At 35.7% G+C, this 26,771-nt stretch overlaps 1 protein-coding gene across 4 annotated transcripts in view; it reads right to left on the minus strand.

The window, feature by feature from the left end:
* Positions 1-3,963: 3,963 nt before the first annotated feature.
* The window catches only part of CDH12 (cadherin 12), a 532,655-nt gene continuing 509,847 nt past the window's right edge, over positions 3,964-26,771 (minus strand). For all 4 annotated transcript variants that reach the window (XM_032704956.1, XM_032704962.1, XM_032704979.1 and 1 more), the window contains 5 exons: positions 23,287-23,423; positions 17,387-17,508; positions 15,740-15,857; positions 10,731-10,982; positions 3,964-7,141 (listed from right to left, as the gene is read on the minus strand). In XM_032704956.1, coding sequence (XP_032560847.1) covers positions 6,645-7,141; positions 10,731-10,982; positions 15,740-15,857; positions 17,387-17,508; positions 23,287-23,423 — 1,126 coding nt within the window. In that variant the 3' untranslated portion in view covers positions 3,964-6,644. The remainder of the gene's footprint in view (positions 7,142-10,730; positions 10,983-15,739; positions 15,858-17,386; positions 17,509-23,286; positions 23,424-26,771) is intronic.

Raw genomic sequence — 26,771 nt, forward strand, 5'->3', positions numbered from 1 at the left:
AATATGCATGCATACATGCGTGTGTTATGCAATAAAAAAGAAAGAAGTGACTTTATCTATGCAATCTGTAAAATTAGAGCTGAGGGAATGATTGATTTGAAGATCAAGTAAATTTACAGTAAAATATACATGTTTTATAATATAATGTAATAAGAAAATAAGGTTAGTCAGACTTTTCCAGCATTGGCATAAGCTGAGATCCCAGCAAAACATCTAGAAACAGACCAGGTTATGTGGCAGATGCTAATCAAGTACTAATAAGGGATACCTTCAGCGATTTGTGATTCTTCTCTATTAAGCAACCCACAAACTACTAGTTTTGCGGATGTATGTCCAGCCTCTTTTTCAACCAATGTAAACTCTGACTATCTCAACCACTCACCATGTGAAAAACCACCTCTTTTTTTTTTTTTTTTTTCATCCTGACATCTGCTAGTTTCATGTGATACCCCTTGTGCTGGAAATGAAGGTAGATAATTTATCCTTGTCCACACTATCTTCATTGTTAGTAATTGTATAGATTGCTACCCTATTCTTTCACTCCTACCTTAGCTGTCTCACTAAAGAAAGTCAGTTACTATGGATGGAACTTCAAGCAACCTGATCTAGTGGAAGCTGTCCCTCCTCATGGCAGGGGTTTGGAACTACATGACCTTTAAGGTCCCTTCCAACACAAACCATTCTGTGATTCTGCTATGCTTATGTAGTTAGGTCCCTAAAGATACCAAGCTTACTAGAGCTAATTTGTTTAAGTGTATGGGATGGTTTAATAAGAAGTCACAGAATAGATGAGGTTGGAAGACACCTCTGGAGATCATCTAGTCCAGCATCCCTGCTTACAGCATGGTCAGTTGCAGCACGTTGCTCAGAAACAAATCCACCTGGGTTTTGAATATCTCCAAGGATGGATACACCACGATTTCTCCAGGCAACATGATCCACTGCTATACAGCCTGACAGTAAAAAAAAAAACACTTTTTCTTGCATTTTAATGGAATTCTATGTATTTGAATTTGTGTCCATTGACTCTTTTGCTGTCACTGGGAACCACTGAGAAAAACCTTTCTCCATCCTCTTTGCTTCCATCCATCAGGTGGATGGATGGATACACATTTATAAGATTTCCCTGAGTCCTGAGAGGTAATTTGATTGACAACAAAACAATGAAAGTAAGATTAAAAAAAAATTATCTGGGGATTTTAGTTGCAAACTAAAGTTGAATTAAGGAAGTCTATGAATTGAATAAATAGGTTAAAAAATGAAAACAACACACAAAAACCCCACAGGAACTTACCTTAGTTTTTATCAAAATGGTAATAGTTGCTCACATTCTGACAACTTATCTGGTTTTAGATTTAAAAAAAAAGAATAGAAAAGGATTCAGGTTGTTATAGGTTTTCCATCAAGAAAAGGTGGTGAATGGGTGTAATATAAACTTTGATTTTCATTCACACTTAAATGTCACCCCAGTACAATTATTATTTGGGGTCATTTCATTATTTGCTTTCATGGAATTCTGTAAAGCTCAAAGATATTTTTATACACACAGGATTTGAATGCCTGTGCCGATGCCTTAAGACCCTTTTAGTTTTTTTGACTTTGCTAATTTTTATAAGCTTTATATGTAATTATAGTAGAAGTAGATTTTAGAAGTAGCTATATTGTATTCCTCACCCTTCAGCACCCTTTAGTTTACACATTCCTCAACCCTCCTACCCCATTCCATGCTCCCTATATCAATCCTACCCCTGAATTCAGTAGAAATGTTTAGTGTCTTGTCAAGGCAAGGCCTAGGCTGTTTAGAGAACACTCATATCTTGGCCTGAACAACAGAACAGAGTCAAGAACTGGGTGACTGTGTACCCTTTGTGCTCTGAGGATGATGAGAATGGTGAAGAGAGGGTCCTGAAATACACCCCAGACTCAATTCCCAGGGGGTGGGCCCGGGGCGGATCAGAGCAAAGGCTACGGGGTGGAAACTCTTGGGATTGGACAGATAGTATTATAAAATGTAACATCTCAGGCACAGCCAGTGCACATCCTGTAACATCTATGCCTTGGCACAAATTAAACCCTTTCCTTATCTCACCTTCAATTAACTGCTCCTGAGTTTTTTCTTTAGCACCAGCTGAGCTAATAATAATAATAAAAGTAATAACTGCAAAAAAATTTACAACCCCAAATCTCAGCAAGTAAGATCCAGTCATTAGTGTCATATGAAATGCCTTAACCCAGGGAATTATTATTTTTTCTTCCTGTATTCATTTAGCAGAGATTTGTTATTCCATAGCAACACAGTCTTAAGAACTATTTCATATCAATAATGGGGTAAATCTAGAATGAATATGGTATCTTGGTCTCTTTTCCCAGGCAACTATCAGCAAGACAAGAGGGCATGGTCTCAAGTTGTGCCAGGGAAGGTTTAGGTTAGATATTAGAAAGAATTTCTTTACAGAGAGGGTGATCAGACATTGGAATGGGCTGCCCAGGGAAGTAGTGGATTCTCCATCCCTGGAGATTTTTAAAAAGAGACTGGATGTGGCACTGAGTGCCATGGTCTAGCAACCACAGTGGTAGTGGATCAAGGGTTGGACTTGATGATCTCGAAGGTCCCTTCCAACCCAGCTGATTTTATGATTCTATGATTCTATGATTCTATGATTCTATGATTCTATGATTCTATGATTCTATGATTCTATGATTCTATGATTCTATGATTCTATGATTCTATGGTTCTATGATTCTATGATCAGCAGAACCACATTTGTACTACTGTAAAGGATAGATTGTGTTTAGGTGGATGTGGAAATCTTACTTTTAAGGCAAGAATATTTTCAAGACAGTCTCTAGAATAATATTATCAGTAATCTGCTGAGTCATTTATTGGTCTTTGGTCCATAATGAACTCTGCTTCCAAAACTTAGAGTAAATCCTTAGTAACTGTGATTTTATTTTGAACTGCAAAATTTAACCAATTTGTCATATCAGTAAAAATCATGGAAATATAAAATATTCAACCATATCTTTGTGCAGGAGACATCATCTACTGTCATTGCTTTACAAATCCTTGCTATTTGGCTCACTGTTGTTATTGCAGACCTATTTTCCAAGAATAGCAGTAATTTCAGATTCATGTAGCAGCATTCTTAAATCCAAGTATTAACAATTGTTCATATTCTAACACCACAAAGAAATTGTATGACCTTCCCTAAGTATTAGTATTTTCACCTTATGTGGGAGGGCAGGGAAGACTTTTTCCTTCTTCTCTGAAATTCCATTCAGATGTTCTGTTACAAATGTGTCTTCAGTTCTGTATAACTGTGATGTAAGTTTAATAGCTAGATTTCCTGAGATACTTCCATTCTTAGCTGAATACTTTACACTTATATTTTTTTTTCAGGACCACTACTGTATGTCATAAATATTTAACTTAAAAAGTGGATTTGTTTGTGTTAGTGAAGTGTTTCAATGACTTCAAGTGGAGAAATGTTTTATTACAAAATGTCTTGTGATTTGCACTGTTGAGACATTTGAGACAATGTTAAATGTTTGTGCACCAGTAAATTTTGTTCTGTGCATTTTAAGCATTTTCTTAGCTTCTTGTCACTGTGACAGTGGTTCAGGCTTCAGCAGAGAGATATCCACTTTAACATCTTGACTGTGCAAGGGTTTGCAGAGATTTTTTTTTTAAGATGTAGTGTTTAAAAACTGAAGTAGTGATTGGATACAATTTACAAGTGCACTGGAGTTTTCCTAATCCTATAGACTTCAGGTCATCTCAGATGCCTTGATATATTTTAAATTTTGCAAATTTAGTATTTGTCTAATTACCTTTTAAAAATTAAGTTGCTAAGAACCTGACAATCATATTTTAGAAAAGGAATGAGCAAACATGGAATTAAACATAAATTTCCTGGATCCTAGGTTAAGAATAAGGGAAAAACATTTTTTTCCTTAGTTCTATAGAACTGTTTACAAAAAAGACCCCTATTAAGTTAAAATTATTTGATCATTCTTCAAAAAATGTCTTAAAATATTTTAATTATGATTTTATAGGAAAATTGCATTAGTAATTACATACTATTTTTTTCTAAAATCTTCCTGGATGTTTATTAATTATGTGATAGAAACATCTCAGTTACAAACCTCTTAAATGTCAAAAATATGCATTTGATATTCAATTTGGTATTAATTTAACATACAGTAACTCATTCTCAAATACAGATTTTGCGTAGCAGCATGTTTAAGATCACATTTTCTGTCTACCCATTTTGGAAGTCAGGTTCACATACAGACTGTCTTGCTTAGAACAAATGCTAGCCTATTCAAGAGAGCCAATGTTCACCCAGTATCAACTACAAAAACATAGAATTTCATATGCAAACAGGCCACATGATGTTAAAAAGTCAAACACTGCTCTCACTTATGTTGACTTTACTAGTAAAATGCATACAAAGGACTAATACAGTTGCTCAGAGTAGAGTTTGGCTACAGGGCTGCACATCTGTAAATGAGCAGACTCAGATGTTTGTTTTAGCTATGGCAAAAGGACAGAAAACATTGCTATGCATATGCTACATGAAGAAGCATTGTTAATTACTTCCAGTAGTGTGAATCTTGTATGAATCAAATCTCAGTTGTAACTAGTAGAAAACTTTTTTTTTCCAGTGCTTTGTTTTAGGCCCACCCTGCAATATCAAATTGCCTTTGATAAACTGTCAGGATATACAAAAATTTAAAACACAATCTTCCACAATAAATTTCTAAGCTGGGAAATGGTCCCCATCACTTCATCTGCCTCCCTGTCCTGTGAAGAGAGAGTTTTTGTTGGTTTAGTCTGTCTTTCACGGAACACAAGATACCTTTGCTGATAATGATAAAAACCACAAACCTTCCTTGTTGCCATATGCTGTATCTCTTCCTCAGCACTCTGCTGGTAGAAGCTAAGCCAATTGTGATTTTAATGCAGCGCTGTCCAATTGTACTTGATGATCCAAAATTTATTTAAACTATACACCTTTCAAAGTCTCATTGGGAGATTAATTTATACAATGTTGAAATATCTTTACTTTTCCCCAAGAGAATAGAGGGAAATTTCTGTTTGTTAATATCAGACTTGTGAGCTAAGTATGTCTGATAGTTATTAATTCTTCAGCAGTACAAAAAGTAAGCTGTAGATCTGAGGTGAATAAAAGACTTCTGGTTCATGAAAGACTCAGGCTGACCTTGGCAGTGCCATTAATCATGAGTAGAGCTCAAACAGATTGTATAGCACTGCAGGGACTTTAGAAGGAGAATATAAGGATATATGCACTTTGGGAGACATAAACCATTGTCTTACAAAATGTCTATGCCTTAGATCATCAGAAAAAGTCACATGAAATAGTTCTGCAAGATATCTTCCAAGGGGCAATGCCTTGTGTGTATATGAAGTTCTGTCATCCGCACAGCTACATTTATGCATGGATATGTACATAAAGAGTGGACAAATGTGCTGGTTTGTATTTTTATTCTGCCTCTGTTTAAATATTGTCAAGAATAAAATTAATAAAGTGGCCAACCTCAAAAGGCTTTCCAAAATGTTTCCTGTGGGTATGGTAGTGATACAATGATATACTGAACTGTAGCAGACGATCAGTGGAAAAATAACTATGTCTATAATGTATGCATATGGTATCTACAGAGTAACAGTCTACTTGCAAAGAAAAGTGATGTGGAGTTCTTTACATGTACTTCTTTAGTGATACTTACAAGGGAAAAGGTGTCTTGGTACTAAAAATAATACTCTTTAAAAACCCTCTTCACTTTTACATTCTAATAATAGTCTTGTTTTAAAAGAAGCGGGGGAACAAAGGGAAATTTCCTTCACATAAAGGAATAGCTGCTTTCATCTTTTTATTATTTTGGAAAAATGTAATATTTGCATGAACATTTTAAATATTCATTGATGTATGCTAAGATCTTTGCCTTTTTAATTTGGGCTTTACATCTTTAGAGTGAGCAATAGCATTTTAAGTTTAAATTTTCAGTGGAACTTTGGAAGAAGAAATGTGATGTGTTGACATACTGTTTGCTTTAAAAAACCTCAACAAACATAACTCCCAAACACAATGTACACACCCTCCCGCCCCACCCTTTAGTTTAAATCATTAGATATATTCCAGGAAGTGATCTCCTTTTTTTTTCTAAAAGAAGTCAGCACGTTGCTATTGCTTCTTGTCTTAAAGTTTGTGTCCAATTCAGTTTTGTAACACCACCACAGCAGACTTTTTACCACTTAAATGATAAAAGTTTCAATAGGCACTTTAGTGGAATTACGAAAAAGCTACCACTCTTCCACCATGATGCCAGAAAGCTATCTTCGTTCTAAGTCAGGTCAGTAAACTGCACCTTGAAGGCCTGAGCTTGTCTCAGTGTAATTCCAGAGTAACAAAATAACAACAACAAAAACCTGTGTATGTTACAGGATTTATCATTCTTTTGCAGATCAAACCAAAACTGACAGTATGATAAATGTAGTAACTTGCTGGAAACAGTTGCTGTCTTTTATAATCAAAGTAATTGTGTCATATATAAAGCTTAGGTTTATCTTTTAAATTTGTTGTTGGTTTACTTTTCTTTTTATTTCACTGCTGTAGTTGTACTTAAGTGACTTTGTCAGGGTTATAACTTTCTTCTCCGAACATGTCTGCCAAGATCTTAAAGCGAGGTCCCCAGTCACTCAGATAGTCATAATCCTGATCTGCCTCTGTAGTAAGGGAGTCTATAGAGCTGAGAGACTCTGCAACAGATCCATTTCCTTCATAAGCATAGGTTGCCAAGGAGTCATAAGGGGGGGCAGATGGATCTACATCATTTTCCTTCAGCCTTTGATTAATGAAATCTCTTATGTCTGTGTTATCTTCTGCTGGTGGTCTGTGGCGCGGAAAACGCAAGGTGTCTGGTTTTATGTCCCTGCGTATTTTGTTATCTTCAATCACTTTGGGATTTCTCAGGGCACCTATGTCGAAAGCCTGGGTGTCCTCTTCTCCACCTCCTTCATCATCATAATGGATAACATTATCTCTGATATCTTCTTTAGAGGTCATCAGGGTGTCCTTTTTCTTCTGCCTCCGTAGTGCCACATACAGTACCACAATGACTGTAATGAGAGACAACTGAAGTTAAGACATGCACAGAAATAATTTTGTATTCTCATGACGTATTGTTATATCTTTCTTTGAAAGCTGCAAGCAATCAAAGGGACTTTTCTCCTTAGAAAAGTGCAGTGCTTAGCAGTGCTCTAGCCAATGAAAAGTCATTTGCTGTTTGATATATGAGTCTAACATTCCTAAGTGCTTGTTGTACTGCTGGAGGAAGTAACAAATAATTTTCCTACTGTCCTTCTTTGCAAACAAATAGAACTGGACAGGACTTCATCTTGTTAGTTCATAGAGACAGAGATAGGATTTTTTTAAAATGCCTTCACAGCAAAACAGAGAAAGAAACCCTAAATTTCCACATTGAAGAGAAGAAAAAAACCCAGACAAGCAACAAACAAAGAATCAAACTCACACAGTTACAAAGAGGAAAAAATAATTTGGAACTTTCAATAATAAATAATTTGAATAATTTCAAATTTGGAATTTTTGAAGTGCAGAAAAAAATAATCCTACATTAGCTTTTTATGCAGCACACTTTGATCTCTTCAGGGATCTGCTTCAAAAAATCATGTGTTATACAGTTTTGGAGAGAAGAGGAGTCCAGGAGAGCTGGTTGATTTTTAAGTATCACCTCCTCCGAACACAACATTGGCCCAACCTGAGGAGCAGAAAATCAAGCAAAGGCAGCAGGAGGCCTGCATTGATGAATAAGAAGCTCTTGACTAAACTCAGTGATAAAAAAAGAGGCATCTAAGAGCTGAAAACAGACGAGTGAGCCAGGAGAAATATACTGTGGCAGTCTGAACATGCAAGAATGCGGTTAGGAAAGACAAAGCCCATCTGGCACTATCTCACAAGGGACGTGAAGGGTGACAAGACGGGCTTGTACATGTAAGACAGAAAAAAAAAAAAAAAAGGTAAAGGTGGGCCCATGGCTGAATGGGGGAGGGGAGCTGTTGACAAATGACATGGAAAAGTCCAACCTAGTCAATATCTTCTTTGCTTCTGTCTTTATTGATAAAGTTTTCCTGCAGTAATTCCAGGTGCCTGAGATCAGAGGGTAAGTCTGGAAATAGAAAGACTAACCCTTGGCAGAAGAGGATCATGTTAGGGAACATGTAAACAAACTGAACACATAAGTACATGGGACCTGATGGGATACACACATGAATGGTGAGAAAGATGGCTGATGTCATTGTGAGGCCATTTGAGACAATTTTTGAAAGGTCTAGGGGAAGTTTCTGAGGACTGGAGCAAGTGTCACGCCTATCTTCAAAAAGGGCAAGAAGAATGAGCTAGGGAACTACAGGCCAGTCAGCCCTGCATTGATTCTGAGGAAAGTGATGGAGAAAATAATTCTGGGAACTAAGAAGGGGAACAAGGCTAGCAAGTATGGATTTATGAAGGTGAAATTGTGCTTAACTCACCTGATATCTTTCTAAAGTGAGATAACTGGTGGATGAAGGGAGAAAAGTGCATTAATTTTATCCTACCTTTAGTAAAACTTCTGTTGTTATCTGTAATAACAACCTCCTTAAAAAACCTGAGAAAGTGTAGAGTAGACAAGCAGACAGTGAGATGGATTGCAAAGCTGGTAAAACTGTCAGACTGCAAAGATTGTGATCAACATTTCAAAAATCAGATGGAGGTTGGTCATTATTAATATGCCCCAGGGTTTGATACTGGGACTACTTTTCTTTTTTACGACATCTTCATTTAAGACATCTTCATAAATGACCTGGATCGTGGGATTTTTATCACCTCAGTGAGATGATAAAAAAGAGCAGTCATGCCACAATTCAAAGGGATCTTACCAGGCTGGGGGAATGGGCCAAAAGGAGCTTCAATGTTCAACGAACAGAAACTCCAAGTCCCACACATGGAGAGGAGGAACTGTATACTGTAGATGCTGTTGGCTGACTGACCAGAAAGCAGCTTGATAGACAAGGCCTTATGAACTGGTGGACAATAAGTTCACCATGAGCCATCAATGTGCCCCTGTTGCAAAGATCAACAGTATTTGGGACTGCAACAGAAGAAACACTGTTAGCAGGCCTAGTGAGATAATCATTTCCCTCTTCTCAGCTCTGGTCACGCACGCTTGGAGTTCTGGGTTCAGTTCTGGTCTCCTCATTACAGGACACTTATGGAGAGAATTCAATGCAGAGTCACAAAGGTGATTAAAGGAACTGGAACATTTGCCATACAAGGAGAGACTAAGAGGACCAGGTCTGTTCATTTTGGAGAAGAGACAGCTCAGGGGGATCTTATCAATTTGTATAAGTATCTGATGGATGGAAGTAAAGATGGAGCCAGGCTTTTTTGAATGGTGCCCGGTGACAGGACAAAAGACAATGGGCACAAACTGAAATGCAGGAAAATCCATTAAAATGTAAGAAAAATGCTTCTTTATTGTCAGGATGCCAAGCACTGGAACATGTTGTCCAGAGAAGTTGTGGGGTATACGTCCTTGGAGATACTCAAAACACATCTGGTTACTAAAAACCTGCTCTAATTGAAACTGTGATAAAGGAGACACCATTCATCTTGTTTCAAAAAAACTGACCTATTTTGGTTTTCTGATTTATCTAGTTTTGTTTTAAAATCTCCAGAATGAATGTATTTTAATTGCTACTCCATGAGAAGTGTGACCATTTGCCATTCTTCTGATTTAAAACAACATTTTTCTCACAATATAATTTTTTGACACAGAATAGAAATTCTCACTTTTACCTACTGCTTCTCAAAAGCTATTTATGTAACCCTTAACTAATTTATTTAAGTGGTAAACTACTGTATAATCCAAATGCAAAGAGATCTCCATATGATATATTCTGTGTCAAGAGCTATTTTTGGATATGCATTAGACCTACATGAGGAATAGCACGGGATCCAGAAAGCCCACTAGTATCAAGAAGAGACATAGGCTAGCATCTGTAAGACTCAGTCTGCTTTTTGCAGCCCACATTGTGCCTGTGTAAGATATGAAGTTGGTTTTATTTTATTATCGATTGATTCAGGCCATATTATAAGTAAGATGCGCAAGGCTATTGACTGCCTTGAATATGCTGTGAATAAGGCAGTGTTTAAATATAAGGCAGATCAAATAACAATGCCACCTCATGATATCCATGTCTGCCTGAAATAATAATCATCCAATGAAGATTTATATGGATATAGCCAGTCATAGTCTACACTACAATTATTTTTCTCCTCTTCCATTTCTTCATTCTCCTTTTGTCCAAGTTCACATACAAAATTAAATAAAGGCTCTTAATAAGTTCTTACTGGTATTACTGTTGGTAGGACTTGTCTACCTCAGTAATATTCTAAAAAAATTATTTTTTCATGAAAGACATTTAAAACTATTTCAGATTAAAAAATATGATTTGGGTTCCACTGAAATCTGGTTCTCTTCGTGCAATAGGAAATATTACATGGGTTGGCAGATTCATGGTCATGGTCAGTGCTTTGGGATATTTTTCTAGAAATAAACTGCCACACATTTTCAATAGCTTTTGTTAAACACTAGATGAAACTAATGAATAATCAGAGTAATGCACTTCACAGGGTTTCATGAGAACTAACCTAGAAGTATAACAATACACAATAAGATTGCAATCAGCGCTCCTGTGCTGAGGCCAACTGGTAAGAAGATTGCTTCCACGTTGCAGGACTGGATGGTACCATCAGAATCACATCTGCAAACTCGGATAGTCAATGTGTTTGTGCTGCTCTGGACAGGGTAACTGCTGTCTTCTATTACTATTGGAAGAAAGTATAGCTCTTGCTGCCTTCTGCTGTAGCCATTTCTCCTGGTTTCAATCCCAGCTGTGTTGTCTGTAAAACATGACACAGTCATCACCAGATTTTTATTTTGTACTTAAATTCATATTGTGGCTTGTGTCAGATTGAGTAATAGGCAGCTATTTCATATTTGAAACTTGTGAATGACATACATTATGTAATTGCCTTGTTTTATCATTACAGAAGGTATTGTATTGTGACTGGTACAGTTATTTTTTGCAGAGCATTAAACAATATTCCTTTTCTTATAAACCTGTTAACAGTTAAAATTTCAGAGAAGATAACAATAATTTAAGAAACCCCAAAACTTTACAGGTAGAAGATTAGAAGGATTTTCCAGTTTTCCTTTTCTCCTTGTCTCCTTATATTTCTAGTCTGTGGCCCAATGAGTTTGGTTGCACATGGATTTTGAATCATGTGTTCATCAATTAATTAATTTCCCTTAAAAACTCAAAGTATTGTACCTGGACAGTATGCAATCACTTTAGCTTTCCTGCCCTGTTAAAAATTACTGAAGAGTACTTCAAAATCAGTAGAGTTTCCATCAATTAGTCAACTCCTAGAAGTTATGTTTTGTCATTTCTTCCCAGTAGGTATTTTAGTTATTGCTGCCTTTCCTGAATCAAACAGAGCAGCAAGGAAATTATGTATGGATTAAAAGAATTATACTGAAAGCAAAACCAAAATTAAATTAGCGGGGAATTAATTAGATGACAGAACTGAATGAACGTAGCCTGCAGCAGATACCATTTTGCCATCTCACCCATATTCTTTATTATATTTTTGGAGCACGTCACTTGCTGTCTGTGATGGCTTTCATTCCTTGTAGTTTTGTCACTTGGTAAAGACCTCTGAATTCCATGCTCAAATAGTTGTGTGAAGTTCTGATTAAGGACAGTAAGAAGGAATCCTAAATACCCAAATCAGATATGTTATGATTAGGCACCATTGGGAAGGTGCTTGACTGACAAAATGCTTCAGATGTCTCCTTTTTATCAAACTCAAACATGGACAGGTCAAGTTCAGTTATACTTAGTTTTGAAAAGAAAAAATGTCTTAAAATTGTTCAAATCAAGCCAACTTCCATCCTCAGCTTGTTCTTTCTCTCTATGATTCATTATCTGCACTGTATAAAAAGTTTTAGAAGTAATTTGAATACATTCAGTTTAACCTTATTTCTATTATTAGAATTATTTCTATTATTTTTTTCTTCCTATTGCAACACTGAAGAGCCCTTTAACACGTTACGATGCAATTGAATGACTTTCCATTCTCCTTTACGAAGAATCAATCAGATCAAGCCCCTAAGTCCTTGATTTTGAACAATTTCCGTTGCTCTTCTATGACCCCTTTCAATAGTTCAAAGTTCTGTTGAAAATATGGACACAGGCATGTGTTTGAACAATACAGAATAGCCTAGAGAAGTTGAGATAGCTTCTGGTTCTTCAGTCTGTTGGTAATAAATTCATTTTTAGGATGTGTGTGACAGCTGGAGAGAAGGAAATTCTGTCTCTTACATGAGCAATGGTGTGTACTCCACATGGAAGCTGCCCTCTAGAGAGCAGAGTGAGGCCAGCAAAGCAGAATGAAGAAGGTGTGCAGTCCAGCTGGAAGCACTCCAGCTCTGCCAGGGCCTCACTTCTATTAACATAGTGGATTGGTCTCAGTGCTGCTGAATAGCAACTTTGAGCTTCTGTCTTGCTTCAGTCCTCATTAAGGTTTATCTCAAAGTATAAATAAACCTGGAAAGGTTTATTGTCTTGGGTGCACCACAAACTTATTACACCTGCTGTAGTGTCAGACCACCCACGATTTTTAGTTGTATAGAATAGCTCTGGGATTTGGGCTTCTTGATGTATTGAAACATGTTAAATGCCACCTTTACTTGTAAAAGTGTTAACTGTAGCACAGTGAACAAAACTGTCTCCTTGAAAAATATAAAGATTCTTTTCACAAAATACCGGCATGATATTAACATAATTGATGACTTAAAAGATAAAGGTATTAGTTTTTAAAAGGTTTCTGCAGGGAAAATAAGGTTGTGTTATAATATCTCTAAACTGTGCACAGAGCAGACCTTCCTCCACTTTTCTGGCAAAAAAAAGGCAGAAGATATTGCAAAACAGAGTTTCTGTTTGGACAGATTGTTTCTAATAGCACTGTAAATCATATAATGAAAAAAGGTTTCTATGACTGGAAAATATTCCACAAAATCTTTTTTTTTTTGTTTCTTTTTGGTCTTTGCATTGTAACAAATGGTGCACTTCTTTTTTCTTCTCTTGTAAGTGTTAAGAAATGCTTTTAAGAGTCTGTATCTTGGTGGTTTTTAATTCCATTTTTTAATAGAATATTGCACTTGTTTTTAAACAGTAATGAAACTTCATTAACAGATTAATGAGACCCAAAGTCAACTCAGTGTCATCATTACTGGTTTAAACAGGGAAATTTAATTATCTAACAATATTTGATCAATTTCCTCACCAAACCCATATGCTAAGCACACTTTTCAAGAGCTGTAATTACTGTATAGACTTTTTAAGTTTAAAGATTCTTTTGACTTTTAAAATATGTTATATTGACCTGAGAAGACCTGCAAGATTTCTATTTAAAGCAAAAGTTTGTAATGATCTGAAAAAAAAAAATCTTACTGAAATTAAGGGATATTTTAGGAAACAGACAGGAAAAAAAAAAGAAAGAAAGAAATTAAAGCTGTTACTTTAAAGAAGTCTTGACCAAAATACCAAACTTATTTAGAAATACATAGTATTTATGTTCTAAAACTGTGTAATTGTGAAGATACTACCAATATGGGCCTTGAAATATGTTTAAAAGTGAAAAGTTGAAAGTAATAAATGTAAAGTATGAGGAAGCTTTAAAGAGGTATATTTTCCTAAATCTGTTAAGATACAGAGAACATTCCTTTTTTCTTCTTAATTATAATCATTAGCTAAGTTCATCATGCTGAGTTTTTGAAGGAAAAACTACCAACAGCGAAGTAGGGAACAGAAACTAACAGAAACTTCAGTGTAGCATTAAGGGGAAGGAAACTTAAATGTTACCCAGAATTTTAAATCCAATGGGACATAGAGGTAAAGCATTTAGATCTTGCTTGGCATAATTGTATTTAGATTTTAAAATGCCACAACTTTTTCAAATACTGGTGCCTGTTATTAGACTAAGAACTTCCAGAGAAAAGACCTAATCTTCCAAGAACAGAAGTAAGGGAACTTGAATCATTTGTAAGGTTGCCTTTCATATTCACTGAGCTGTTTCTCTTAAGAAAACTGTTTGAATACCCTCTAATAAAATGCTGATCTACATAGTTTTGGCTTTATAAGGTACTGTTACTCACGGTTGCAATACTATGAATTATTACAGTTTCATTATATACTCTGTTTATCCTTATGGGAAATACTTTGATCATCTGTTATTTTTTTTTAGCTATCTATGATACAATGAGATAAAAGTTCTAATAATTTTGTGAACAAACCATTTTCATCTTATCAGCTTCACAGGAGAGCTATACATAAAGAGAAAATAAGCATAGTTTATTTTCTTAAATTTCTTTCTTCCTGGATTCTTCAGGATTAAGTTATGCTTATTTTGTTGACTTTAATTTTGTATTACCTGACATTGAAAAAAGTGCATGGCTTCAAAAATAATGTGGGCCATATACTTAAAAGTTTTTTTAAAAGGCTAAAAAAAATGGCCTCTGCAATTTTTTTCATTTTTTATATTATTAATTTCTAGCACTTTTTAGGGATTGGATAATTTAATTCTCCATAAAGAAAACTTTACATCATAATTAGTATAATCTCAAATTTAAATTGAAAAAAGTAATTTTATATAATTATTAAATTTTAAAAATTAAGAATTATATACTCTTTAATAGTAATACTTATAAACTTCATAGCTGAACATGTAAAGGAATGTTACTGAACTCTGTTGGATGGCTTTATGTATTCTTTCTTTACAGAACAATGTAACCCCTTTTTTATTAAAAACTTATTTAAAGTTATTTAAAGTTATTTAAATATCACCTAATAGTTCAAAAACTCCTTTTTTCCCCCTTATTTGATTGAAGTAATTAGTGGAGAAAATTTACTACATTTTATTATGTTTTAGCTATGACTATTCACAAGACTACATCCTTGAAGACATTTAGACTAGATAATGAGATCTATTTTTTGTCTTGGTTTGTTCTTTGCCATCTATCAAATGGACACAAGTTAATAAGAAAAAAATATATTCAGTTATGAAGAAATTGGAAGAAAAATCAGGGATGTCAATGATATAAATCTACAAATTATTAAGAGTGTTGCGGGATGTTCTCCTCCAGCACCACTGTCCATATTTAGAACTAACTCTTCTGCAGGACTATGCATTCTCAAGAAAACACAATATCTGCGTACTTGGAAAATGGTTAGTGAAGTCATAGTATTTAAACAAGACAGTAATAATGCCTTGTTTAAAGGTATACCTGCATTGGCATATGGATTCTTCCTGAGATAGTGAATGATAAAAGGAAGAAAATAAAACAGGTAGCAGTGTTTTTGAAGGCCTGTAGGGAAATCTCAGCCTTTGGTGTTCTGACAATTCCTGTCCCCTAAAAATGAGAAAAGGTGCAAGACCTGAATTTATATTAATATATGTCCCAGATAGTTTAGCAGTTAGAAATGTCAAATAAAAAAGTTAGGTCTGTAGATACAACTGCAATTCAAAGTAACCACATTTGTCATTATAACCACAGCCTGGTGCTCTGAAAAAGAGATTAGGGGTAACCAACTTACTTCTGTAGTCATGGACTGTGAAATTGGGTTTGTTGGAAGCCTCAGATGACAATTTGAAGGAAAACCTTTGCCCAGCTGGTGACAAATCTTTGTCTGCTGCAGTGATGATCTGTATCACCTGAAACCAGATTAATTCTGAAGTCAGTTCACTCTTCTAAAAGAAGCAGTTTTGTAGAAGTGCGAAGTCAACACCAAACGAAACAATTGACAGTTAAATCATGCTGGATTACTCTCATTCTCTCAATATACTGGACAGTGGAGGCAGTCTGAATAATATGGCTACCAGAGAACTCATGATGTCTCAGAAGGTCTTGCTTTGATATCTGAAGGAAATCAGGAAGATTTACTCTATATTCATGGTATTTAATATTTGCTGTGTGTATTAAAATACTAGTGATTGCTTTCAGTTAAGTGATTACACTTCACTTCATCTGCTACTACTTCCATCACTGTTACAATCAGTACATGTTGTAGTACCACACAAGCTGAATCCTAATTTTATAGCTTGAAATGGAGTAGGGAGGATTGAAAGTTCTCCATCATCTAGGCATAAAGGAACTCCTGTGTCCCAGAGTCCTATCCACTACATTTCAGGTAAGCATAGTTGAATTAATATATTTCAGAGTAGAATTGCTATTGAACTTTTACAAGGGAAGACTTTTTTTATATATCAAGGGTCTGAGTATCTATAATATCTATCATTTTGAATCTCAGTGCTTGTCGCAGCCATCCTGTATAAGGTTTCCGTTTCTACTATTAGTGCCTAAAAAAGAAACCCAGAGTATCTGATAAATTAGGGATTAAACTAGGTTGTATCATAGTTGAAGCACATGGAAAAGGAAATTATATAGGGTTATCGTATCAAGTCAGTGATATATCTGTAAAAAAGACAATAAAAATCACATAGACTGATTACATACTATGTACATATAAAGAGAAGTCAGATTATACGGCAGGCTGAATGTGTTCCTTCCATGGCTGGCAGTAATTCTCAAAGCTGAACAGTCAAAGTTACAAGTCTTCTCTTGGAAACAGTGTTAGCTGTTAGTATGTAAGTTGGTCAGCCTTGGTGCTTTGAAGCACTGTGTTTAATTGCATAAATTTTGTGCACATGGAGCACATACCAAGAGCCTCTGGGGCCAGCTTTAATAATTCTGGCGTCACTCATGGTATAAGGTCCTGTGCTGAACCTGAAATAGGTTTTACATACTGTGTATATACTAGAAACTGCTTATTAAAACAATTTTTCAGTAGGATTGTCTTTAGGGTTATGGATTCTTATTCTCAGAATAGGACACAGAAATGTGTGTAATTCATCTTTCTCTATTTATTCACTGCAGTTTTCCCCTTATACTTAAGTGTGTTTAAGAAAGGGATTCTCTCTCCTCTCATAACTATTTCTTCTCTCGTAGCTATTATATGCATATTAAAGAGTGGCTTGGGTCCATATAATTAGGCAAAATAAAAATAGATTGCAAATAGACCATAAAGATCAACAAACAGAATTGCAACAAGTATTTCCGACACAGACATTTTATTTGTAAAAGAATTTCAATCACAATGTCATTTTCAAACCTAGAAATTTCTACTGCTATAAAGAAAAAGGAAAGAAAAACCAAAATAGCAAGCATTACAAATTTGAAATACCTGTCCTGGCTTGGCATTTTCACATACAGATGTCTCATACGGAACTGAAATTTCAGGAGGAAACTCATTGACATCCAGGACATTTATTATAACGTTGACTTTGCTGGCTAATAGTGGGTTACCTACAAACAATATTTAGGAGAAAATCATTATGTTTGTTGTCATCACCAGTCTACATATGCTGTCATAAACTTTTGATCTCAGTACCGTGACTCCCAAAAGTCCTTGACTTCTATTTATTTCTGATTTGTACTAAGAAAACAAGAGCAAATGCGTCATTTTGTACCAGACTTTTGTGAAAAAGAAATGCTGAACAACAGTATACATTATGTTTCTTTCCATTGTCCTTCCAATGCAGATATTTTCATCAGTCACTAAATGCATTTTATAAACAAGTTTACTTGCAAATGCAATGTCTGATAGAAAAGAGACACAAATTCAATACAAAGCAGACAATATTCTCTTTTACTTTACACTGAAATCTCTTGCAAGATAGCAAATACATGAAAACCAGTATAGCCGGTAAGTCAAAAGGATAATTCTTTTATTCTTTTGCATTTAAGAAGAGTGACAGACAGATAACTGTTCAAGAAATCTATGCTATGAATCAGAGTAGTGTAGGAATGACAGCATGGGTCCATGTTTAAGTACAAAAGGAGTTTTCTTGAACATTCTGGTATAAATCATAGAATGAGAGAAGGGCTTGGGTGGGAAGGAACTTTAAAGACCATCTAGTTCTGCCCCCCATGCCACATACAGGGGCACGTTCCACTAGAACAGGTTGCTCAAAGCCCCATCCAGCCTGGCCCAGGGATGGGGCATCCACAACTTCTCTGGGCAACTGTTCCAGTGCCTCACTGCCCTCTTCCTTATTTCTGATCTAAGTCTACTCTCTTCCAGTTTGAAGCCATTACCACTTGTCCTGTCACTTGTCCTATCACTGCATGCCCTTGTGAATTGTTCATCTCTGGCTTTCTTGTAGGCTCCCTTCAGGTACTGGAAGGCCACAGTTAGGTCACCCTGGAGCCTTCTCTTCTCCAGGTTGTACAAGCCCAGCTCTCTCAGCACATCTTCATAGGAGATGTGCTCCAGTTCTCTAATCATCTTCATGGCCCTCAATGGACCCTTCAAATTATTTGCATTAGGTGCTTGCTTTGCAGTTTGTATAAATCTTTGTATTTCTTTTTTTTATAACTAACATGGCAAGGGGCAAAGTCTCTTCATGTTGGCACTGTAGGAACTTTTCATTTCTTTCTTATTCTTAGCAACTACTAAATGCAGTGTTTTCAAGAGACCTCTGTCAAAACCAAAGGGTACTCCCAATGATTTCCTAGTTATGTGGGACTAGTTGCAAGAACTTCGCTTTACCTATACAAGTAGCAGATAAGATGACCATGCTATAAACACAGTTCGAAATCTAGAAGACAACAAAAAACCACTACCCAGATCACACAATACCTGTAGTTCCTTCCTATGAACATATATATTTAATGGTGAATGTATCTAATAACATATCTTTGAATCCTCATTCATTTCCAAATCACATCAACTGTACTTGGAAAATGTCTCTGTGGAGAAAAGGCACTGTACACTACAAATGGAAGTAGAGTTTGTTCCAGCAGGTGGGAATTAGGCACTGATTCTTTAGATGCCTGGAGACCTGGAAGAAATAAATCTATATTTCTTGCTCACAGTTGAATTGGTTCCTTTGCATAATAGGAAATAAAAAAGTACTAAGAATTTATTTTATTCAGTAAACAGTAGGACCTCTATAGAGAGATCAGAAAATCCCTGAACAGGCCAATTTCACACAGAAATTGGTAGAAAAAATCTAACTTAAAACTTCCCTTCTAGCAGTACTCATTGCAAATGACAGATCAACTCACATGGAGTAATTCAGGTTTTTCTTTAGCTTTTATGTGTTTGTTTTAAGGTACAACACTGAGCAGCAGGGCTTCAGGAGACCTTCTTTAAACACATTAGAGATAAATGCGTGGTCACAAAAGCACAGGTATAAATGTTAGTTCATGTCCTTCTAGGAATATGTTAACAATGCCTTTCAAATAAAACAATGAACATATTCAAAATTTATGTATCATGTACATGGAAAAATTAGCTGATTTTGATAATTTCTATTAGACAGGCTATAAGAGGCCTTTTAGGCCATAGTTTTGTGAAATAATATATAAATTACTTTTTTTTTCTGTTTTTTGAAACAGCTTAGGTACTATGTGACTAATATTTTTAAAATTAACAGAAGGATTTGACATTTCTCCCTCACTCAAAATTGCAATAGTAAGAATGTTTTGGAAATATACGATTATAATTTTTACAGTTATTTCTCATTTCTCTGATGGTCTGTGATTTATTCTCTGTGATTCTTTAAAAGATATATTAGAGGCCAAAATCTTTTCTTACTAAATATTTTAGCAAAGTAGAATTTTACCTTGCATAAATGATCAGCAAAAGTCAAATATGAAAGCAAATGGAATTACTAAGATGAACTTATTTCAGGTTTTCCATTTATTTATATGATTTTCTTTATGGTTTGCACTGATACTGGTTTAAATACTCATGTATATAAAGGAAGACTGCAAGAAGGTTGTGTACAGCTTTGAATTCTTATATAATTAAAAAGACCTGTAATATTTGATGTGAACAAGCATGAAGAATTGCATTTTAAAATACCACTTTGCAGATTTAACCTCCATTTTCTCTGGGTTTTTTTTTTTGTTGTTTTTTTTTCAAAATCAAGTCTTTTTGCACCTTGTGAACATGATAGTGATGTACCTGCTGATATCAGTGAGTGAGTCACTAAAAACATTGTCTTTATGCCTTTTAAACCCAAATTACACAGATGAGAAGACAAATTGGTTGACTTCCCTATGTGGAACCAGTAACTACTGTCCTTGTGTAAGATATGCTGTGTTGCTGCTGAGTACTGGCAGTGAGTGTACAAGTTGACACAAGCAAGCCTGGAACAAGCAGATTTCATAATTAATCATTTACTAAGGAACCAAGTTCTGTCTCTCTTCAAGCTGCCAGCCTGTGCCACGTCTGATATAGTAAGGGATGAAGGTGCAGGACACAGAGTTTAGAATAATCTCAGTGTACATATCTGTATATGTTAAAGAAGTGCAGAATGAGGACACTGGACATGAAACCGTTTACAAATTCCCTTACAACCAGGTTTTGAACAAGACTCCCCCCCCCCCCCATCCTTCAGTAATAGGCAATGTCAGGAAAAGGTAACTAATAAACACAAGATAACTCTTTGGCCTCGTTTTGAAATCTTCTCCTTTAAAAATTATACCTTCTGGTACTTTCATGCTTATAATAGTCACATTTATCAGCTACATCTATATCTACATTTACATTTACCAATCGCTTGTTCCTATATTTAACTATCTAAATTGTGGGCCATTTATGCCATTGTTTGCCCAAAATTCATAATATTACTTCAAGATTTTCGTGGCTGTGAGACAAAATTGTAACATAAGCATCATCTGCAACTTACACACAGAGAGTTCATGCAAACCTGCTGATGACCTTGGCATTATTTCCCATGCATACGGGAATGATGGTAAAGCCAATTTAATTTATTTTTCTCTCTGACTTGATTGGGATAAAGCTGGTGGACTTTGTTTATAATTGGCCAATCCAAGAAAAGATAATTTAAAGAATGACCAGTAGGATGTGTCTAAAAGGTGTGGGAAGGGTTGTTGTTGCTATTCTCTCACAATGAGAAAACAAAATGCATATTTTAGCAATAAGTTTTTTGAAAAATATAATTTAATATGAATACTACTAGTTTCAAGTCCGGTTATTTATCCTTATTATATAAGGATATGTTATAGATATCATAAGGTCCTAGAGAAGTGAAAATACTTCAGTTACAATAGTGTCCCTGAGGAAAGCTGATGAAACTAATTTCAATACTGGGCCACCTTCCTTATGCAGTCATGTATATGTTAAGGCACTGCTCAGTGCACTTTCTTCATAATAAGAGATGACAATTTCAGTGTTTCTATGTCAGCACTGAACAAGTGGCAATTTTTTTAATAGTAAAAATTCTTCAAATATAGTAATTTCCCCTCACTCTTTTTCTTCAAATGTTTTCTTCTCTCTAACCTTTTTGGCTTGTGTGCAGTGTTTCATGCCTCAGACCTCAGCCTTTATTTCTGTGCTCTTAGTCAGACATCTGCACATAAAGTTTTGACAGTTACCATACCTCGAATCCTCCAAAATTTTGCCAATTACTGGTATAGTATAGGTATAGCAATTGTTTTTAGTGCTACAGATAATGGCCAATATATAAATATTTTGAGGTATGCTGCAATGAATCACAAATATGTTTTAGGTGTAGACTCTTAACTGGGCAATTGTTAAAATTTAGAATTTCATAATATTTACTACTTGCTACAGCTTTACTTAAATATCATACAGATATTTATGTACCAGGAAGGTACACAGGCAAATAAACTTCAAGGTTTTAGATAGCTTTAATTACTTTTGAGAATAATAAACAGATTTAAATCAAGTTTACTAAAACTGATGCCCTACTACCGGAAAAAAAATGTACAAATCTCAAATGTCCTTTGTCTACCACTAAATCTAAATACTTAAGCTTTACTGAAACATAGACCATTACGAAATCTTCCTTCTGCACCTACCTGCCTTTCAGTTTCTCTGGAAACAAATTACAGCTTTGCTGGACTTTCTGTGAATATACACATGCACACATATCTCCACGAACTCAATCACTTGTGACAGTTTAGTCTTCTCTGTTAGTGTATGTCTTTTCCAAGCCATGGACAAAATTCAAATGGTTCATTTGGTTGGTGTTGTCATTGTATTTTTGCTTTCCAGGGAGTGACCCCATGGTTCTTTTTGAGATAACTACAACTGAGAATTTATTTTTTTTTATCTGAAATAATATATACCTTCTCTTTTCTCAAAATCTCCCTCTTCCTGTTAGTAGCATGTATTACTTTTTGAAGACTCAGTCAAGCAATGCATTGGGGAAAACATGTTCTTTGCTATAGAAACTTGCATTTTTGGACTCACAAACAACAGACAATGAGTCAGAAATACAACTGGATCCTCTTCTACAGCCTGTTGATGTCAACAGAAAGACTTCTGTGACCTTTACACAACTGCCAAGTCACCAAAAGACTTGCAATCAAAGGGTGGGAAACATCTAGGAGGATTTCAGTTTGACAGGACCATGAACGAGGAATACTACACAGAAGGATGACAATGAAGCAAGTTGCAGCTAAATAATATAGTGGAAGAAGGGACTTCTTATATATAAAGAAAAGGGCTATGCAAAAGACACAAAAATAAGAAATGAAAATATTCCACCACAAATCACATAAGAAAAGAAGAGAAGGAGTCAGGTATAATATTTTGAGCAGAGAGATGAACAGATGAACAGAGATGCAGCACACAGATGAATTAATTTAGGGCATTAAATCTTGACTCAATTTTAGTGTACTTTTTATTTGAGAATCAAATAACTCAGAATTTGTCTGCCTTCAAAAAGCACATTGACAGACTTGTTTCTTGAATAACCTAATTTCATGTGGAGTGAACTACAAAATCAGAAATCCTCCATAGGCCTCCATACAGCTCCTCATAAGCTTCATGCTGACAAAATGGTTTTCAGCTTCTGAAGCAACTGCACCTACATGAGGTCTACTAGAAAAACCTCTCAATACAAGACTGTTTGAACATCACACTTAGACTCACAAGGAGTCCGGCAAAATGATACTTATTGAATCTTCTTAAATAAGCTCCTGGAAATACATGCACTCTTCACATTATATTTATGTGTGAGCACTACATTCTGAAAAAAAAATACCACATTAGCATATTAATTCAGTTTGTGTCATACTTACTAACTTTACTTGCAATTATAGAGAAATTGTACTGTGCTGTGCTTTCTCTGTCCAGTAATTCATTGGTAGCAATGGTTCCTTCAGTAGCATCTATTGTAAAGTAGCTGTCCACATCATTCTTCCAATCGATGAAGTATCTGTATGTGAAAAATATTAAAGTAAGTATATGCAAATGTGCAAAGATTACTCATTTGTCACAGCAGCAGTGTAGCCTTCTCAAGTTTTGTTATTTTTCTCTTCGCAGCTATTACATTCCTTGCAGGAAAAAGACAATAAAGAATGATTTGTTTATTTCTTTTTTTCAGAGTTGGAATGCTCAAGGGGAAATGGGATATAATAAAAGATTTAGTTCTTCTAGTGTTCAGATGATTTGAAAACTTTGAGGTTCCAAAAAGTTGATCCGCATCTGTGACCCTGATCACTTACACCAGCCACTTTAGAAAGCACTAGATAGGCTTAGAGGGAAAAGAAGAAAAGGTATGAGAAATAGTGCTTGAGTTATGAACAGCAATGAAGAGTATGTCAGCTCTGGTCTCTTTACATCCATCTGTAGCTGCACTAGGCTGGACACAACCTCACTGGCTTGCAAAGAGGTGTCCTAGCAGATGTATACAAGCTGTTGGCACAGTCTACTCAAAGGTCCCTCACCTAAAGGATATTAGCAGGGTCACCGCATGAGAGATGAAGAAGATTATGCTTATTCCCACATATATAGGATGAAAAAAAAGCTCTTTACCTTTGGGAAGAATAGTCACCTTTCACTGGACCTGTGAGGGCAACACCTTTGGGTGTGTTTTTCTTTCTGAAGCCTTTATTTGTCAAGTATGAACATAGAACAGGTTTAAAACTGAAAAATATGTACTCATTTGTCATTTTTCTCTAGCAAGGAATTAATAAAAAGCGGAGATGCACTTGTAAACATAACTGTCTAAAAACAGTCTGATAACTATCCCAAACCCATTTCCCTTAAAATGCTAATTAATTTGAAAGTCTATTTTCACATTTGATGCTACTGCTTTTAGTCATAACAGAATAATAATTTTTCTGATGCAGTTTCCACCAGCTAATTTCTTTTTCATTGTTAGTCTCCTCATACCTTGATGGTATTTCTCAAAAACTAGGCAGGATGAAATTGAGAAAGCTGTTTGTGAGCAGTAGGCAATGAGAACAAAATGGCACTCAACAACAAGTACATTAGATCATAAAACCTAGATAACCATTCCTATGACACCTCATTGCATGTAAACCAGTGAGAATAAGAAAAAAAGCTGACATTTCGTTCTCTGATGGGAGTAATTTATGTAATTAATGTATAGAGAATGTAATGATAAACACTGTATTTGTTTACTGCTGTAGAAGCAAGAAATGGTAGAAAGGGGTATATGTCATATTCCCGAAGAAAACATCTCTGATTGGAAGTCCAGAATATCAATAGCTCAGAAAGAATTGAACAGTAAAAAAGTAAAAGAAAAGACAGCATGCTTGTTTGGAGACATTCTTTTAATCAAAATCACCAAAAAAATCCTATCTGTAGACGAAATAGGTTATTTCATCAATTGACAGGGATCATTACCAGTTCACCGCTTTAACTGAAAAGCCTCAGAAATGGTTTGCTGAAAGCAGCATGTATCCTTTTACACAGTTGAGCAGGCACATTTTCTTGAATATGATAATATTGTCTACCCACATTTGTAATTTCAAACTCATTGTTCAAGATTTGGTTGACATAAAAATTATGAAAAATATATAAGCCATTTATTAGAAATATCATTACCCTAAGATACTCTCTCAGGAACAGCAAAATTACTCTTTCAGGCTTTGTATGTTTAATAGATTACAATTTCTTCCAAAATGAAATATGCAGCAACACACGGATAAGTGAATTCAAAGCATGAGAAAGTAACTGTGCTATTATTTCCCCTTAGAAAGATTAACTTTGTCTAAGTAACCTGCACATCATAGTATGAACCCATGAAGAAAGTACAGGCCTGAATTCAAAGCACAGTGTAGATGATGACCACTTTCACCAGGAGGCTTTGAAACTACAGAAAACATAATAAGTATGAACACTGTTGTGTTTGAAGTGGAGTTAAAGCATGAATATTTGCAGGATCATAATCTGATAGTCTATCTGCAAGCATTCACACAGGTGATTAACTTCATGCACAGGCCAATATGCCTATTCCTATAGATAAACAGCAGCAGAACCGAAGTCCACAATAAACCCTGCAAGTATCAGCACTACTAATGCTGATACTAAGAGCAGAATTCCTCATGGCTTCCATGGAAATGGGATCTGTAATAATTGAACAGTTCGATAAAAACAGAACTGTAGCAATTCTTCCAAAGTCATTGCCTTCACCTGTGTTAACACTGTGGAAACTATTATGTCATCACTGTTAGTATTGTTAGTATATTTATTTATTTATTTTAACTTTGGCATTATCTTTAAAGACATCCTATCCTTCTCTCTCCATGTACTGCACATATGCTTAAATTAGGGGTATAAGAGCCAGTTATTTCAGCTTCTCTCATTCTAAGAATCTACAGAAGGAAAAGATGTAGGAGGAAGTATTAGGGATGGATTGACTAAAACATATACATTTACAAGAAAAGTTGCAAACCAGCATCCCTTCTTCCTCCTTTCATTGATTCTCTGTGCATAGTACACATGAAAACATACCTAGCAGAAAATCCTCTCACAGACATCTCCTCTGGAAATAGCATTGCTCCCAGATCCCTCAGTAAGTCTATAAAGCTTAATAAAAGAGTGAATGGGGCCCCAGCTGGCTGGTCTTCAAATGGGAATTTTTGGGACATCCCAGGGGGAGGTCACTTTTGGCAAAGACCCTAAAGGAAATGTGGTTTCCTTCTGTAGCCCAAAAGCATTCTTTACACTCTGATGCTCAATGTGAGATTTTTTGTAAATAGAACAGCAACAATTAATATGTTTCTGTTGCCGTGGGATTTAGGTGCTGAAAGAATCTCCAGAGCAGTTAATTAGGGGTGAGATAAGAAAGAGTTTATTTGCCAAGGCTAAGATGTTACAAGACGCGCGCTGGTCGTGCCTGAGAGGTTACATTTTATGATACCATCCATCCAATCCCAGATGTGTCCACCCTGTGGTCTTTCCTCTGGACCGCCCCGGGGTCCACCCCCTTAAAATGGGTCTGGGGTGCATTTTGGGACCACCTACTTCATCATCTTCACCATCATCAGAGCACAAAGGGTACACAGTTACCTAATTCTTGACCTATTCTGTGGTTTAGGCCTTGATATGCTGTTCTGTCAACCATCTAGGCCTTGCCTTGACAAAAGACTAAACATTTCTATTGGATTCAGGAGTAGGATTGATATAGGGAGCATAGAATGGGGTAAGAGGGTTAAGGAATGTGTAAACAAGGGTGCTACAGGGAAAGGGAAAGGGACAAAGGACAAAGGAGGGAGGGTTGCTGCTTTTAAAACCTACTTATAAAATTTAGAAG

The sequence above is a fragment of the Chiroxiphia lanceolata genome, chromosome 1, assembly GCF_009829145.1.
Source record: "Chiroxiphia lanceolata isolate bChiLan1 chromosome 1, bChiLan1.pri, whole genome shotgun sequence".
NCBI lineage: Eukaryota > Metazoa > Chordata > Aves > Passeriformes > Pipridae > Chiroxiphia > Chiroxiphia lanceolata.